The following is a 12,042-nucleotide window of genomic DNA, read 5'->3' as shown; positions in this document are numbered from 1 at the left end:
CTGGACACCCATGGTATCCCAGGATTAACTTCCTTGCACCTAGACTCCCTCAGTATTGCTCTTCTAGGTAGGTGTAGACTGGGGCTGCTTCCCCTGGCAGTGCCTTGTTCTGAGCATAGTGTGCTCAGCTATGGAAAGCATCTGTGACCTCCTCCTCCAGAGCATGGGTGTAAATCCAGCTGGAGATGCTCTCAAAATACCTCAGAGTCTTGAAACAGGTGGAGGACCCAGAGATTAGATTCAGGCCTTTAGACAACCACCACCAGGGGTAGTGGGCTAAAGGGATATTCTCTGTGCCCTCCAACAGTGCTTCTCAAACTTGAGTGTCATCAGAATCACCTGGAGTGCTTAGTAACCCTCAGATTGTCTGGCCCCATCCCTGGAGGTTCGGATACGGTGGGTCTGGGGTGGGTCCAAGAATTTGCATTTCTCGCAATTTCTTTGCCACTGCTGATGGTGCTCGTCCGCATTTTGAGAGCCAGTGTTCTACAGCTTCTTTCTTCCTGTTTAACCCTCACCATCAGAAGATAAGGTGGGGCTACCTTGTGTTGGCCAGTACCTGTGACGGAGAGCACCACGGCTTTCCCACAGTGAATAAGGCCCTGGCCAGAGTGTAGTTTCTCACCGTGACCACTAACCCCATTTGTGGCAGTAGAATAGAATTTTAACTATTCACCTGTTCTTGAGGTTGCATCTTATCTCAAATTAGAAGGTCATCTAGTTCGGTGGCTTCCAAAAGCCAGTTTAAGAACCAGTGCTAGGCTGATTGTGTAACCAAACCCAAGGAACTTGTTAAAAATACAAATTCTTTGTCCCTGCCCCAGGATATTTTGATTTAGTAAGTCTGGGATAAGGCCTGGGGACCTGTGTTTTTTACAATCTCCCCTGATAATTTAGTCCACTTCAAAGGTATCTATCCACAGGCCTTGAGTATTTCTTTCCATGGTCACACACAGTGCGTTCAGTAACACGCAGCTATTTTGAGTATCTTTGCCCCAAACTTAGACTGTGCCTTTAGTCAAGGGATTAGCAACCTTTTAAAAGAAGCATGCCCAGTAGTTCTTTATTTAGTTTTTCCCCATCAGAGGTGGCAATGCTGGTGCAATGGCCTTGGGTCAGCCCTTTAAAAAGGCTCTAATGGGCACTGAGTTATTCAAAGAAGTGCCATTCCTGGCACGTTCGGAAGTGAATACCTGCACTCGGGGCCGCCCACCCAGCCCCTTCGGGACCATGAAGAGTGCAGTCGCCCCAGTGTGGGATTATCAAAGAGAGGGGAGGGCCCTTGAATAAACTCATTGATAAGTTTAGCCCTTTACTCATGCAGCAGACCATCACTGGGTGTCCACTCTGGCTCAGACATGAAGGTGTGCTCTCAGGATAAAAAGATAAACAAAACACAGTTCCTGCCCACACCACGTATCCCACACTTCTGAGTCCTAACTTCAGATGCTTAGATACATGCCATTATCTCCTTTTCCTCCTCTGACACGTGCATCTGTGCCCGTATACACACTATTTTCGGCATAGAAACTCATTTGGCACAGATGCCAAGGATTGCCAACGCAGCCCTAAAACAAGGAAACAGTGTCCACTTTAAGGGTTACTTTAGTATCATCTGCACAGTTTTGTTTTAGGTTGCAGATCACACAGTTGCCTTTTAAAATTTTTCTTTTAAAAGAAAAATTGCTGTTGTTAGTCCTCTATGCTAGAGTTGGTTCACAATCCATTGGAGGAAAAAAACAAATTTATTGTGTGTTTGGAGAAGAAAATTCCTATCTTTATAGAGGTATAAACACTAATATTAATTTAAAAATCTCTTGTCTAGTATCCGGTTATTATAAAAATAGGTGCATTTTTCTTAGGTGCATTTGTCACACTGGATCCAAATTCAGATATTTTACAACGTTTATATACATTTATATAAAATGGACCGCTTTATATTAAAATGCATGTAATGCTCCTGTCTTCTCCAGTTTAAGTCAGTCATCAAAGGAGGCTCACTCCAGCTCTATTTTTTTTCTTGAGCTAAATATAGTGAATCATATAGTTTGAAGGTGTTACCAGCCCTCTCTGCTTTTAAGCAAGAGAAAATGCACTGTGGAAACCCTGTCTCTCATTTTTAAGGTCATTGATTGGGTTAAAAAGGCAAATGCCTTTTTTTGTTGAACTTCCTTCAATTAAGCCGATAACCTTTTAAAATAAGTATATTCAAGGAATCTATCAAAAAAAGCTAAATGAGATTTTTAACAAAATCCTGACAATTTCAGCTTAAACATATACACAGAAACCATATGTGCTTAGGAAGAAATATATACACACAGGCATTGTTTACAGTGTGTGTTTTTATATTTGGAAGACATTGAAGGAAGAGCCATTCCATACATACATTATCTGAAATGTACATCCAGATAGCCCACATAGATTTTTCCATCCAGAGACAAAGATATCTTTATCCGTGGTAGGTCGACAGACAGACTGACTTCAAACTTGCACTTGCAGTGTGGGTTTTTTTCCCTCATCTCTGGGTACTGCTTTTCAAAATCGCCTCAGGCTATAGAACAGCACCTCAGATCCCCAAGGCCCACTGCCTGGCTCCTAATAGCCACTCTCCATCTGTGTCACATGAACAGCTGATGAGATCGCTTCAGTGTCTGTATTTTGGAGAGCATATCCACCCAGGTTAAAATGCTAGGGTTGCCAAGGAGCAGTCAGAAGCCATTAGTGTGGGTGAGAATTTGCCTTGCAGCAGTTCTTTGGCATGGTGGAAAGTGTGTATGCATGTCCCTGCTTGAGCGTGTGTGTGTGTGTGTGTGTGTGTGTGTGTGTGTGTGTCTGTCCTTGTGCAAGTGACCCCCTCGTGTACATGGTTGTGTAGGGAGGGTAGACAGATGAAGACTCGACTCCATCTAACCAGTGTTCAAAAGTCAAATGCCTTTGTTTCCCTGTACTCTGATTAGTTCTTTGACTACTTGGGGTCCTTTCGACTCACTTTTTCTTTTTTTTTTAATCATAACAGACGGCAAAGAAAAAGAGAACAGCAACTTCGGGGTCATGCTCTAGTGTTTGGGCAGATGGAAGGGAGCTGCTTTGCCTTGGGGCAGGGTGGTTGTAATGAAGTGGCCTGTCAGTCTGTAAATAGTGAGGGTCATCTCTTCCATGTGATGGAGGGTATCGCATTGCAGTGAAAATGGAAATGTCAATAAAATTAATCTGCCAGCTCTTTGTGTGGCTTTTCTGCTTCTCTGGCCAAAGAAGGTTGAGAGTTTTTGTGGTGCGAAAGGAAAAGAACAGGTAGAGGGAAGCCCACCAAGCAGACAGGACAGGTTAGGAGGCGAGGGGCCTGTGGCAGGATATCCCATGTGGCCCATCCAGGAGGAGGGAGCTGGTCTGGGAATGAGCTGGTGGATCTATAGCGTTTCCCTGGGAAGCTGCGGAGCGTCTAGCTCTGGCTACATTGAGCACAGAGTTTATTGTTTTAGGCTTTCTTGGACAAGGTTTTTACTTAGCATGGGATTTATGGCATTTACTGCTAATGAATGTCTATTCTTAAATTACAAAAACCCCCATCTCAGCGCAATTCCCAGATGTCCTTCCAGGACCCTGGCTTCTTAAACACCAGCAGGGAGCATAAACTCTCCACTTCTCTGTTTTCCTCTTTCGTGTGGCTCCAGGCTAATGATGTGCAAGGAAAACACAGCCATCTATAAAGCCCCAGTGCTGTCCCCGTATTCTTCATTTATTTTGCATTTGATTATGCCACAAGTCGGATCTTGTTTCTTTCCTTTTTTTAAAGTTATTAGTTCAAATATTAATGTAGGGATATGGCATATATTGCTACTCTTGATTGATGCCTTCCCAAAAACAGGAAGACGTGCTCGTATGAATTTTAAGAAAGTAGGGGTCCTGCAATGCCTTGCCGGAAGAGTTTTTCAGATACATAATTTAGATGCCCTCCAGGCAGGCTTTCAAGGCATTTTTGCCGGAGGGCAAGAAAAAATAACTATGACTGTTAAAAGTAAATGATTTTTGCTAATGCACAATTAATGCCAGAGAAAAAGCACAGAAGAGAAAGATGTTGATAGAAACTTCTGATTAAGTGAGCACCCTACCTTGATGTGCATCTTTTTTTTTTTTTTTTTAACGATAATGATCAGTGGTGCAGAGAGCTAAAAGTTTTCATGTCACGCGGATGCTGAGTCCAGGGTCATCTGAGGAGTGTGTGAATGTGCGTGCTTTGGAGGTGACAGTTCTGGGAGGGGCTGAGCAGGCAGTGTGTTATGTGCAATGAACAGTGACACAGTTACTGTCACCTATGCAGGCAGCCTAGAATATATAGACTACAGAACATTTAACTTGATTACCCTACAGTATGTGTTCACTCTGGGCATGGGGATGCATTTTCACTGAATGGGTTTTCTGATGGCGGTTTTCCCACACTGGATTCCATAATTGACAAAGAGCTACTGCACTGTGTCAAGAGCACAATTAGAATTGAATTAATGATATGGGCGAGTGTGAGACACACAAAATTAACATTTGAAGAGGTCTGGTTTAATTTTGTCTTTTACATATTTGTGTCTCCAATTATACTTTAATGAAAGAGAATATACCCGCTTAATGGATTTCTTTCAACAAGCTTAGCTGAGCTTGTCATTAGCTGCTCGTTGTTGTTGGCACCCTTTCTGTGTTTTCTCTAATGTATTTTCATTTCTTTCTACTAGGGGATGGTTTAGACAACAGTGTAGCTTCACCTGGCACAGGTGACGATGATGATCCAGACAAGGACAAAAAACGCCAGAAGAAAAGAGGCATTTTCCCCAAAGTAGCAACAAATATCATGAGAGCATGGCTCTTCCAGCATCTCACAGTAAGTCAAGATGAAAGAGAAAAATGTTTTGTTGTTTTGCCTTCTCCTAGCAAGTTAGATGGGCTCATACAGATTTTTTTGAAAATAGTGCCTATTTTCCCTTTCTCAAAATATGATGGTTAACAGAGCCGTGAAGGTTTCACCAACTCTCACCACCCAAAGAGTACCCTGTAGAAAGGAGGAGTTTTTGTTTCCACAGGTCAGGAATGGACCTTATTAAAAATGGTCTAGGGCCCTAAACGGTATATATAAGTAAATGTGTTATTTGTGCTAAAAGGTATGAGAGCAACTTCAGATAATGCAGCTGCAACCACGGGAACAGCTGTTAAGAAGCTCATGAATCCATAAACGTTGCCGCTGACACTCGTAACGAAAGCCATCTCCTCTAGCAGGCAAGAAAAAGCACTTTGCCACACGCATGTCCAAGCTCATGGTACCAGGGGCAACTCTAATTGCTGAAGCAGCTTGCAAACATGTTACATGTTTATATGACAAACGCAGAAGGGTCATAGGTGCTATAACGCCTTTGTTTATAAGGTCGAGATTAAAGATTCGTTTTTAGCGGTTCAAGTCCATAATCTTAGAAGCCGATCCTGTTCACTTGTGGGAAAAGATCAACTATGTGCAACATTTTTAAAGTAACAGTTTATCTTCCTGTTTGCAGTCGGTTTTATGCATCATTTTATATATACCGTTGACTCTAAGACCCTCATGACAAAAACATTACAATATATTTTTACAGAGGAACTAGGCGCTCATACTTTGCTGTTCGTTTGGAAATTCTGGGAAAACGGTGAAGGCGTCAGAGGCTGTTTCTTGCTATGAGATTGTTTTCAGGCCATTCTATTTAGGCTAAGGCTTAAAAATAGAGTAGCACATTGAAAGCTGAAGGTCTTTGATTATCCAACTTGTGGGTTGCCATGCTGAATGACATTAGTTACAGTGTCATGGGTCCAGCACAAGGTTCCACTTTTATTTATGGCGGTAGCAGCTGATCTGCTCTTGTAGCAGAGCTACAAAGGGCAAGGGGTGGGGCAGGAGGTGGGGAGGGCAACGTGATAGATTCACATTCCTAAATCGGCCATTTTGATGTAAGGACATTAGTAGCAAACTAAGGTGTATCGATCTGGCCGGTGGTGTCAGGATTAGCTGGGAGAACCAACGAGGCTGCCTTGGCAGTGGTTATTCTTGCCTTGCAGCTATGGCCATTTCAAAGGTCAGGGCCCTGCACTGACTGGGCTCAGAGGAATTAGACAGAACATGCAGTCTCTGGGCTGATTACTTAACCAAAGACAAAATAATGAGTCCTAAGCAAATACTGACTAATTGAAAGGGCTGTAAATCCATTACATATTGGTCAGGGATAATCAGGAGTATTTAATCACTTTTATCTATTCAGGAGCACTGAAGCTGCAACAGCAAAGCCCTGAACCTTGCCATGTGGTTATTATTCTCATCATTATCAAAATTACTTCACAGCTGTTCTTTGCTACATCACCTCAGCTGGAGATTTACTAACCTGTAAAATGTTTTTAATTTGGAAGTCGAATGAGTGTGAGGGGAGGGGTTTCTCATTTTTAACTGAAGGTTTGTTTGGTTAGAGTAGCAAGTAAGAAAGGCAGGGTAGGAGCCAGTGGATGGCAGGCATGCCGCCTTCTCCCACCAGCAGCTCACCTGTCTGGCTTCCTCCCTCTGTCTTCCTTCATGCTCGGCCTTCCTTGGTTGAAAATCGAGACTTCAACGATTGCTTTCCAAGCCAACATCCCCATGTATTTTCACAGAACAGCAGGATCTTAGGGAATTTGGCTGCTTTGTTGACAAACCAGGAAACTCAGACCCAGAAAAGGAAGTGATTGGCTCAAGGTCCAGCTGCAACCAGGACCCAAGCCTTTCTTGTCCCCAGCTCTGTGCTCTTTCTACCACATTATGATGACTTTGCGAAAATCACGATCACCTTTAACAGTTGCATATCAATCTCACAGCCTCTGCCATCAAAATGCTCAGCGTCAAAGAGGGGAAATATGGAGAAGCAAAGCGCTGTTTGCTTTACTTGTTTTTAAAATTTTCCTGCTCCCCCAACCTCTCCGAATAGAGAAGACTTACTTTGCACCTCTGTCTTGAGGCCAACTCTCTCCTTCACCGCCCAGGTCTGTGCCTTGAATCTCCCGCGGAGTGTCCAGAGCCCTGCTGGACCTCCTGCCTTGCCCTGTTGGTGTCTTATCTCCCACCTCCCTGTCCTGGATTCAACCCACTGTGCGCCGTGGCCACGGGCGAGGAATTGTGTGTGGCCAGTGATTCCTGGGTGCTCCTTTGCGGCTGTACCATACACTAGGTACTGTGTACTATGTACCTTCTCCCCAGCCCGAGGTTGCGTTCATCTAGATAAATGTGCATGAGGCTTTGTGCAGAATTCTCTGTCCAACTGAAAATTTTAATTAGTGCCTGTCCTTGGAGTGGGGAGAGAAGACTCAAATAGCCTGAGCTGGGGAGTCGGGAAACCAGCATTTCGAGTTCAATTTTCCTGTGTCCTGCCCGAACCTCAGTTAAGTCAAGTTCTCTGGACCTTCCATTCCCCCATTTTTCAAACAGATCTGCATGTTGCAGTCTCCTTTCCCACACTCATGTGTGTTGGTTACACTCAGAGAACAGTCAGAGCACCCCTGTGCCCCAAACTCCTGGTCATCCTCTCCTCTCAGTCCCCCCCCTTCCTTTTCCTTTTCCATTAAGTGCTTTCTTTTTCTCCTCCCCATGACCTTCTTTCACATCATGCCCCTTTCATTACTTTCTCCGCTGGCTTTGTCTCTCAGTCCGTCTCTCTGCTCCCCTCCCCAGCCTTTTCTGCACCTCCCTTGTATGTAAGGAAATTCTCCTGGGCTTTTTCTTTGAAAACGTCCTCCCTCTTCATCCCCACGTCACCCCAACTGCAGAGAAGAGGTTCAGTAACTTTGATAAAGGTGGTTCTGTAAAACTTTTACTTCCCAATCTTTAATGAGCTGAAAGATTTACTCGGCTGTAATTCTGAGCGCAGAAACCAAGAATAGAGACCCCTAACTAACGACATGTTAATTTAGACCCCTTTTCTTACATGCACTAACAGGCGTGAGGAAGTTCTTGGAAATAGAGATGCCCCACTATATTTTTCTGTCATTTAATTAATTTCAACTTTCAAAGTGAAATGTTGGCTCTAGCTCACTGGAAATAGATGTAGCCTAAATTATTATTTCATGTAAATTTCTTTACAAGTGCATGATTCAATGTGCATTCCTTCATTATTAGTCTCTTTAACACTATTTCAAACTGGTTTGTTCCCTTTTGTGCAGTATGACCTGTTCTTGTATTACAATAATCCCTGATGTACCCTTTTTTCTTTCTTTTTTTAAAAAGAGGCTAATTGAATTATCTCATTATTTTAATTTGTTAAGCAAATGTATTTTGCATCTCAGGATGTGTTCTTAAAGAAGGGGGCTGCTGAGGCTTTGCCCCCTGAATGGGCCATTGGCCCATTTTGACATTCATGCATTCATTAACTAGCAGAACATAAAAGAACTCTGGTTGTATTTTTTTTTTTCCAAACACCCAACCAGCATGGAGCAACTTTTCCCAATAAGCCACAGGGGTCTCTCTACATATGTTCTCAACTGCAAGCTATTGTCACCTATTCTGAATACCTCAAAAGGCCCAGGGAGAAAAGAACCCCACCTCAACAAAGGCCAACTGTAGCAATTGTTAAGTCTTAGTCTCAATATGACAAAAATCATTAACCTTCAGTTTTCTTGGAAGAACAAGTTCCACTACAACTGTAACAGTTAAAACAATCTCTCAAATTCCTGTGCACCTCCAGCTTTAGGGGAAAAGGTAATAAACTCATAGCTAATCGATAATATTGAGGAAAATATTTAAACTAAATCCAAAGTGGCCTCAAAAAACCAAACTCTTTGATGAATTGAGGAATTTCCATAGTCTGAGTTAAGCACTTTGAACGTGCTTAGTCTGAAGCTAAATAATTAGTTTGTAGTTTCTAACTACCGACTTTGAAAATGTCCTTTAAACATCACAATAATTTTAAGGAAATGAATTCATATAAATATTTAAAGGCTCACAATAATTTTAAGGAAATAAATCCATGCAAATATTTTTTAGAAATTCAACTAGCAGACGCATCGTGTGTTACTGTCACCCCCCCTTCTACTGGTGGACGGCTCTGCCTGGCTTCTCAGACTAAGAAATCTAGTGAAGATCGAAGAAAGAATCTGTTGGAATGTATGTGCTTTTGCTGGAAAGTACCCAATGGCAAAAAAAAAACATAGGGAAATCCTAGGGAAGTATATTCTTTTCCCTAACACATGGAGATTATGATATCATAAAAGTAAGCCTGCCATTACAACTGTTTTTATTTAACTTCAAAGATAGTTAAAGAAAGAAACAGCAAGAAATAATACCCGGGCTGACGGTTTATTCTTAACCAGGAAAAACTCCTCCACGCCAAGAAGCCCTTAGTGAGCTCAATTAGGCTCTCAGGCACCTTCTTTTCTCAGGCACTTCTCTTGCCACCTTCAAGAGCTCCCCTAGTTGTGCTGCAAAGAATATATTTGATCATGGAATGAAAACAGGAAGTGCTCACACACAAAGACACCACTTGCTCATACCCGTTTCTGACTAAAGATTTTCTTATTTGAAAACATAGGGATAAAGCTCACCCTTAGTGGATGTGGGACTTCCTTCAAAGCTATGTGTACAGAATCAGAAGCAAATTTATTTTAAAGTGATATAATATCATGCAGCCTGCTGGATGCAGGTTCTAAAAACTCTGCCCTTTGTTCATGGCAAAATGCTTCACCCCTCTCCATATCTCTGGTGGTAAAGGGAGTGGAATGAAGCGTGCCTCTCAGGTGTTCACCAGTTTTACTCCTTGCCTATTAGAGTTTGTTCGTGGGATTTTGTAAAGGTCTCTTTCGAGTAAGGAAAATGTGTTTTAAAGTATATTGTCCTACAGAGACAATGCACCCGAGTTATGCGTAAGTACAGCTCCATGTTACGTAGAGAAACTTGTTTCTTCTCCAGTGAATTCAAGACCATATGACAGTCAACCTAGTCATCTCAAATTTTTTATTGTATTGTATATGTGTATACACACACACACAAACACACAAGAGAGAATGAGAGAGAGAAAGAGAGAGGCGAGACTAGACCATTTTGCCTTTTAACTGGTTCTGTTCATCTTGTGTAGATCCAGACAGTTTCTTTTCTCAATGAGGCAACACAATGTCAAGGTTAAGAGCACAGGGCCTGGAATCTACAACACAGTAGATTTTTTTTTTTTTTTTTTTTGTCTGTCCGGGGGCCTCTCACTGCTGTGGCCCCTTCCGTTGCGGAGCACAGGCTCCGGACGCGCAGACTCAGCGGCCATGGCTCACGGGCCCAGCCGCTCCGCGGCACGTGGGATCTTCCCGGACCGGGGCACGAACCCGCGTCCCCTGCATCGGCAGGCGGACTCCCAACCACTGTGCCACCAGGGAAGCCCCACAGTAGCTTTTTGATCTTGAGCATTGAGGTCTCTTGACCTCAATATTCCATATCTGTAGAATGGGGATAATTTTAGAACCAACGTTGCAAGCATTAAATGAGACAACGTAAAGCATTCAGCTCCATGCCTGGCTCTTGTAATAAGTACATACTATAAAGTAACTATAATTTTGTCTTTTAATCTAGTTGAATAGCTACCAGGAGACTTTGACCAGTTGAACTGGGCAACCAAAATTACCACATACTTTCCTGGGACTGTGTGAGATGGAGAGACTAGCTTTGCCAGACAAGTCCCAAAGGCCCCTCGGCAGGAGAGAACATAGTCTAACCTCCACCTTGTAGAGCCATTGTAAACATTGGATGGCTGCCCAGTGGTGTTAGGTGATCGCATCAGAGAGTCCTGGTGCCCATGGAAAGCAAGAGCATCCTGGTGAGCCTTCTGGGATGGGGGTGGGAGGTAGAAAAGAAACTGGCTGTGAAATGGTTAAGAACGCCTCAGCTGGGGCCTCCTTTTGGTAGAGAACCTCCCCTTCCCCGTAAGGATTCCAGTATGAATAACATTTAGAGTCTCCCACTTCCTCAGAGTACCAGAGTCTAGGCTCTCTGAGAGACACAAGGGTCACTGGATATGAAATTAGGCTTGGGTTTTAGCTCTGTGGTCGTGGGTGAGCTCTTCAACCTCTGAACCTATTTCCAGACCTACAAAATGAAAAGAGTAAATATGTGCTCTACTTAGCTGGTTGGGTTGCTGCGAGGCCCAGATGATGTGGTCAGTTTGTAAACTGTAATGTGCTGCGCGAAGTCGAGTACTTTGGTTTTTGGTTGTGTGCTTGGGACTCCAGCAGCTTGAGGCCTCTGGCACCTCATGAAATCACCACGAGTGAGAGACGCAGTACAGCCTGCCTCGTTCTCCTCTACCCCAGTCTCTCCACTTGTCCATTTCCACAAGGGTATCCATGGAGACACTGTGATAATTTCCATCATTAGACGTCTTTTTAAGGGCCTCGAATGGTAAATTGAATGAGTATTTCAAGGACATTAGTTATTTCTACTTGGAAATTAGTGCCCTCATGATTCTGAGATCTGTCAACTTGAATACTACTTGCTATGGGCCAGATTAGTCCCAAATATAAAATGTTGGCCTTACTTACACAGTGAAAGATGGCCTTTCTCATATTCAGGGATACAGATGTGCACGGAATACGAGTGGGGCTCATGGGCTGAGACATGCTTGTGTGGAAATGGCTGTGCAGAACACACAGCTGAAAAACACCAGCAGAAAGAGCCTCCCGCAAACATGCGGCAAAGTGAGGCCGCCCACAGCCTTAGCCTTCGCATTGTTTTCCTGCTTGCCAGGAGAAAACATCTGTGAATTATTTGAATGGAAGCTTATACTAGAGATCGGCTGAATTGGTGTCATCTCTGTTTAATTTTAGGAAATGATGTCACAATGCATTATATAACAATGCTGGGTGATTTATTTTCCCGTGGACATGCTGTCCTAAGCATTCCTCTTCTCTTGCAATGTTTCCAATTAACTGTAAGCTTGAGTGTTCTTCCTATTTCATAATGATTTTGAGGAGTGGGGGCTGGAGATTGGGGTGGGAAGAGTGGTAATTTCAGAGGTTGCCGAGGTTCAGAGCTAATGGCAC

The 12,042-nt window shown here is 43.3% G+C and overlaps 1 protein-coding gene across 5 annotated transcripts in view; it reads left to right on the top strand.

Moving 5' to 3' along the window:
- MEIS2 (Meis homeobox 2) overlaps positions 1–12,042 on the top strand; it is a 201,176-nt gene that overhangs the window by 56,373 nt on the left and 132,761 nt on the right. For all 5 annotated transcript variants that reach the window (XM_060168644.1, XM_060168653.1, XM_060168679.1 and 2 more), the window contains one exon: positions 4,722–4,867. In XM_060168644.1, coding sequence (XP_060024627.1) covers positions 4,722–4,867 — 146 coding nt within the window. The remainder of the gene's footprint in view (positions 1–4,721; positions 4,868–12,042) is intronic.

This window comes from Lagenorhynchus albirostris, chromosome 1 (genome assembly GCF_949774975.1).
Source record: "Lagenorhynchus albirostris chromosome 1, mLagAlb1.1, whole genome shotgun sequence".
Taxonomy (NCBI): domain Eukaryota; kingdom Metazoa; phylum Chordata; class Mammalia; order Artiodactyla; family Delphinidae; genus Lagenorhynchus; species Lagenorhynchus albirostris.
The sequence above is the reverse complement of the archived record's forward strand: the minus strand, read 5'-3'. Positions and strand labels throughout refer to the sequence as shown.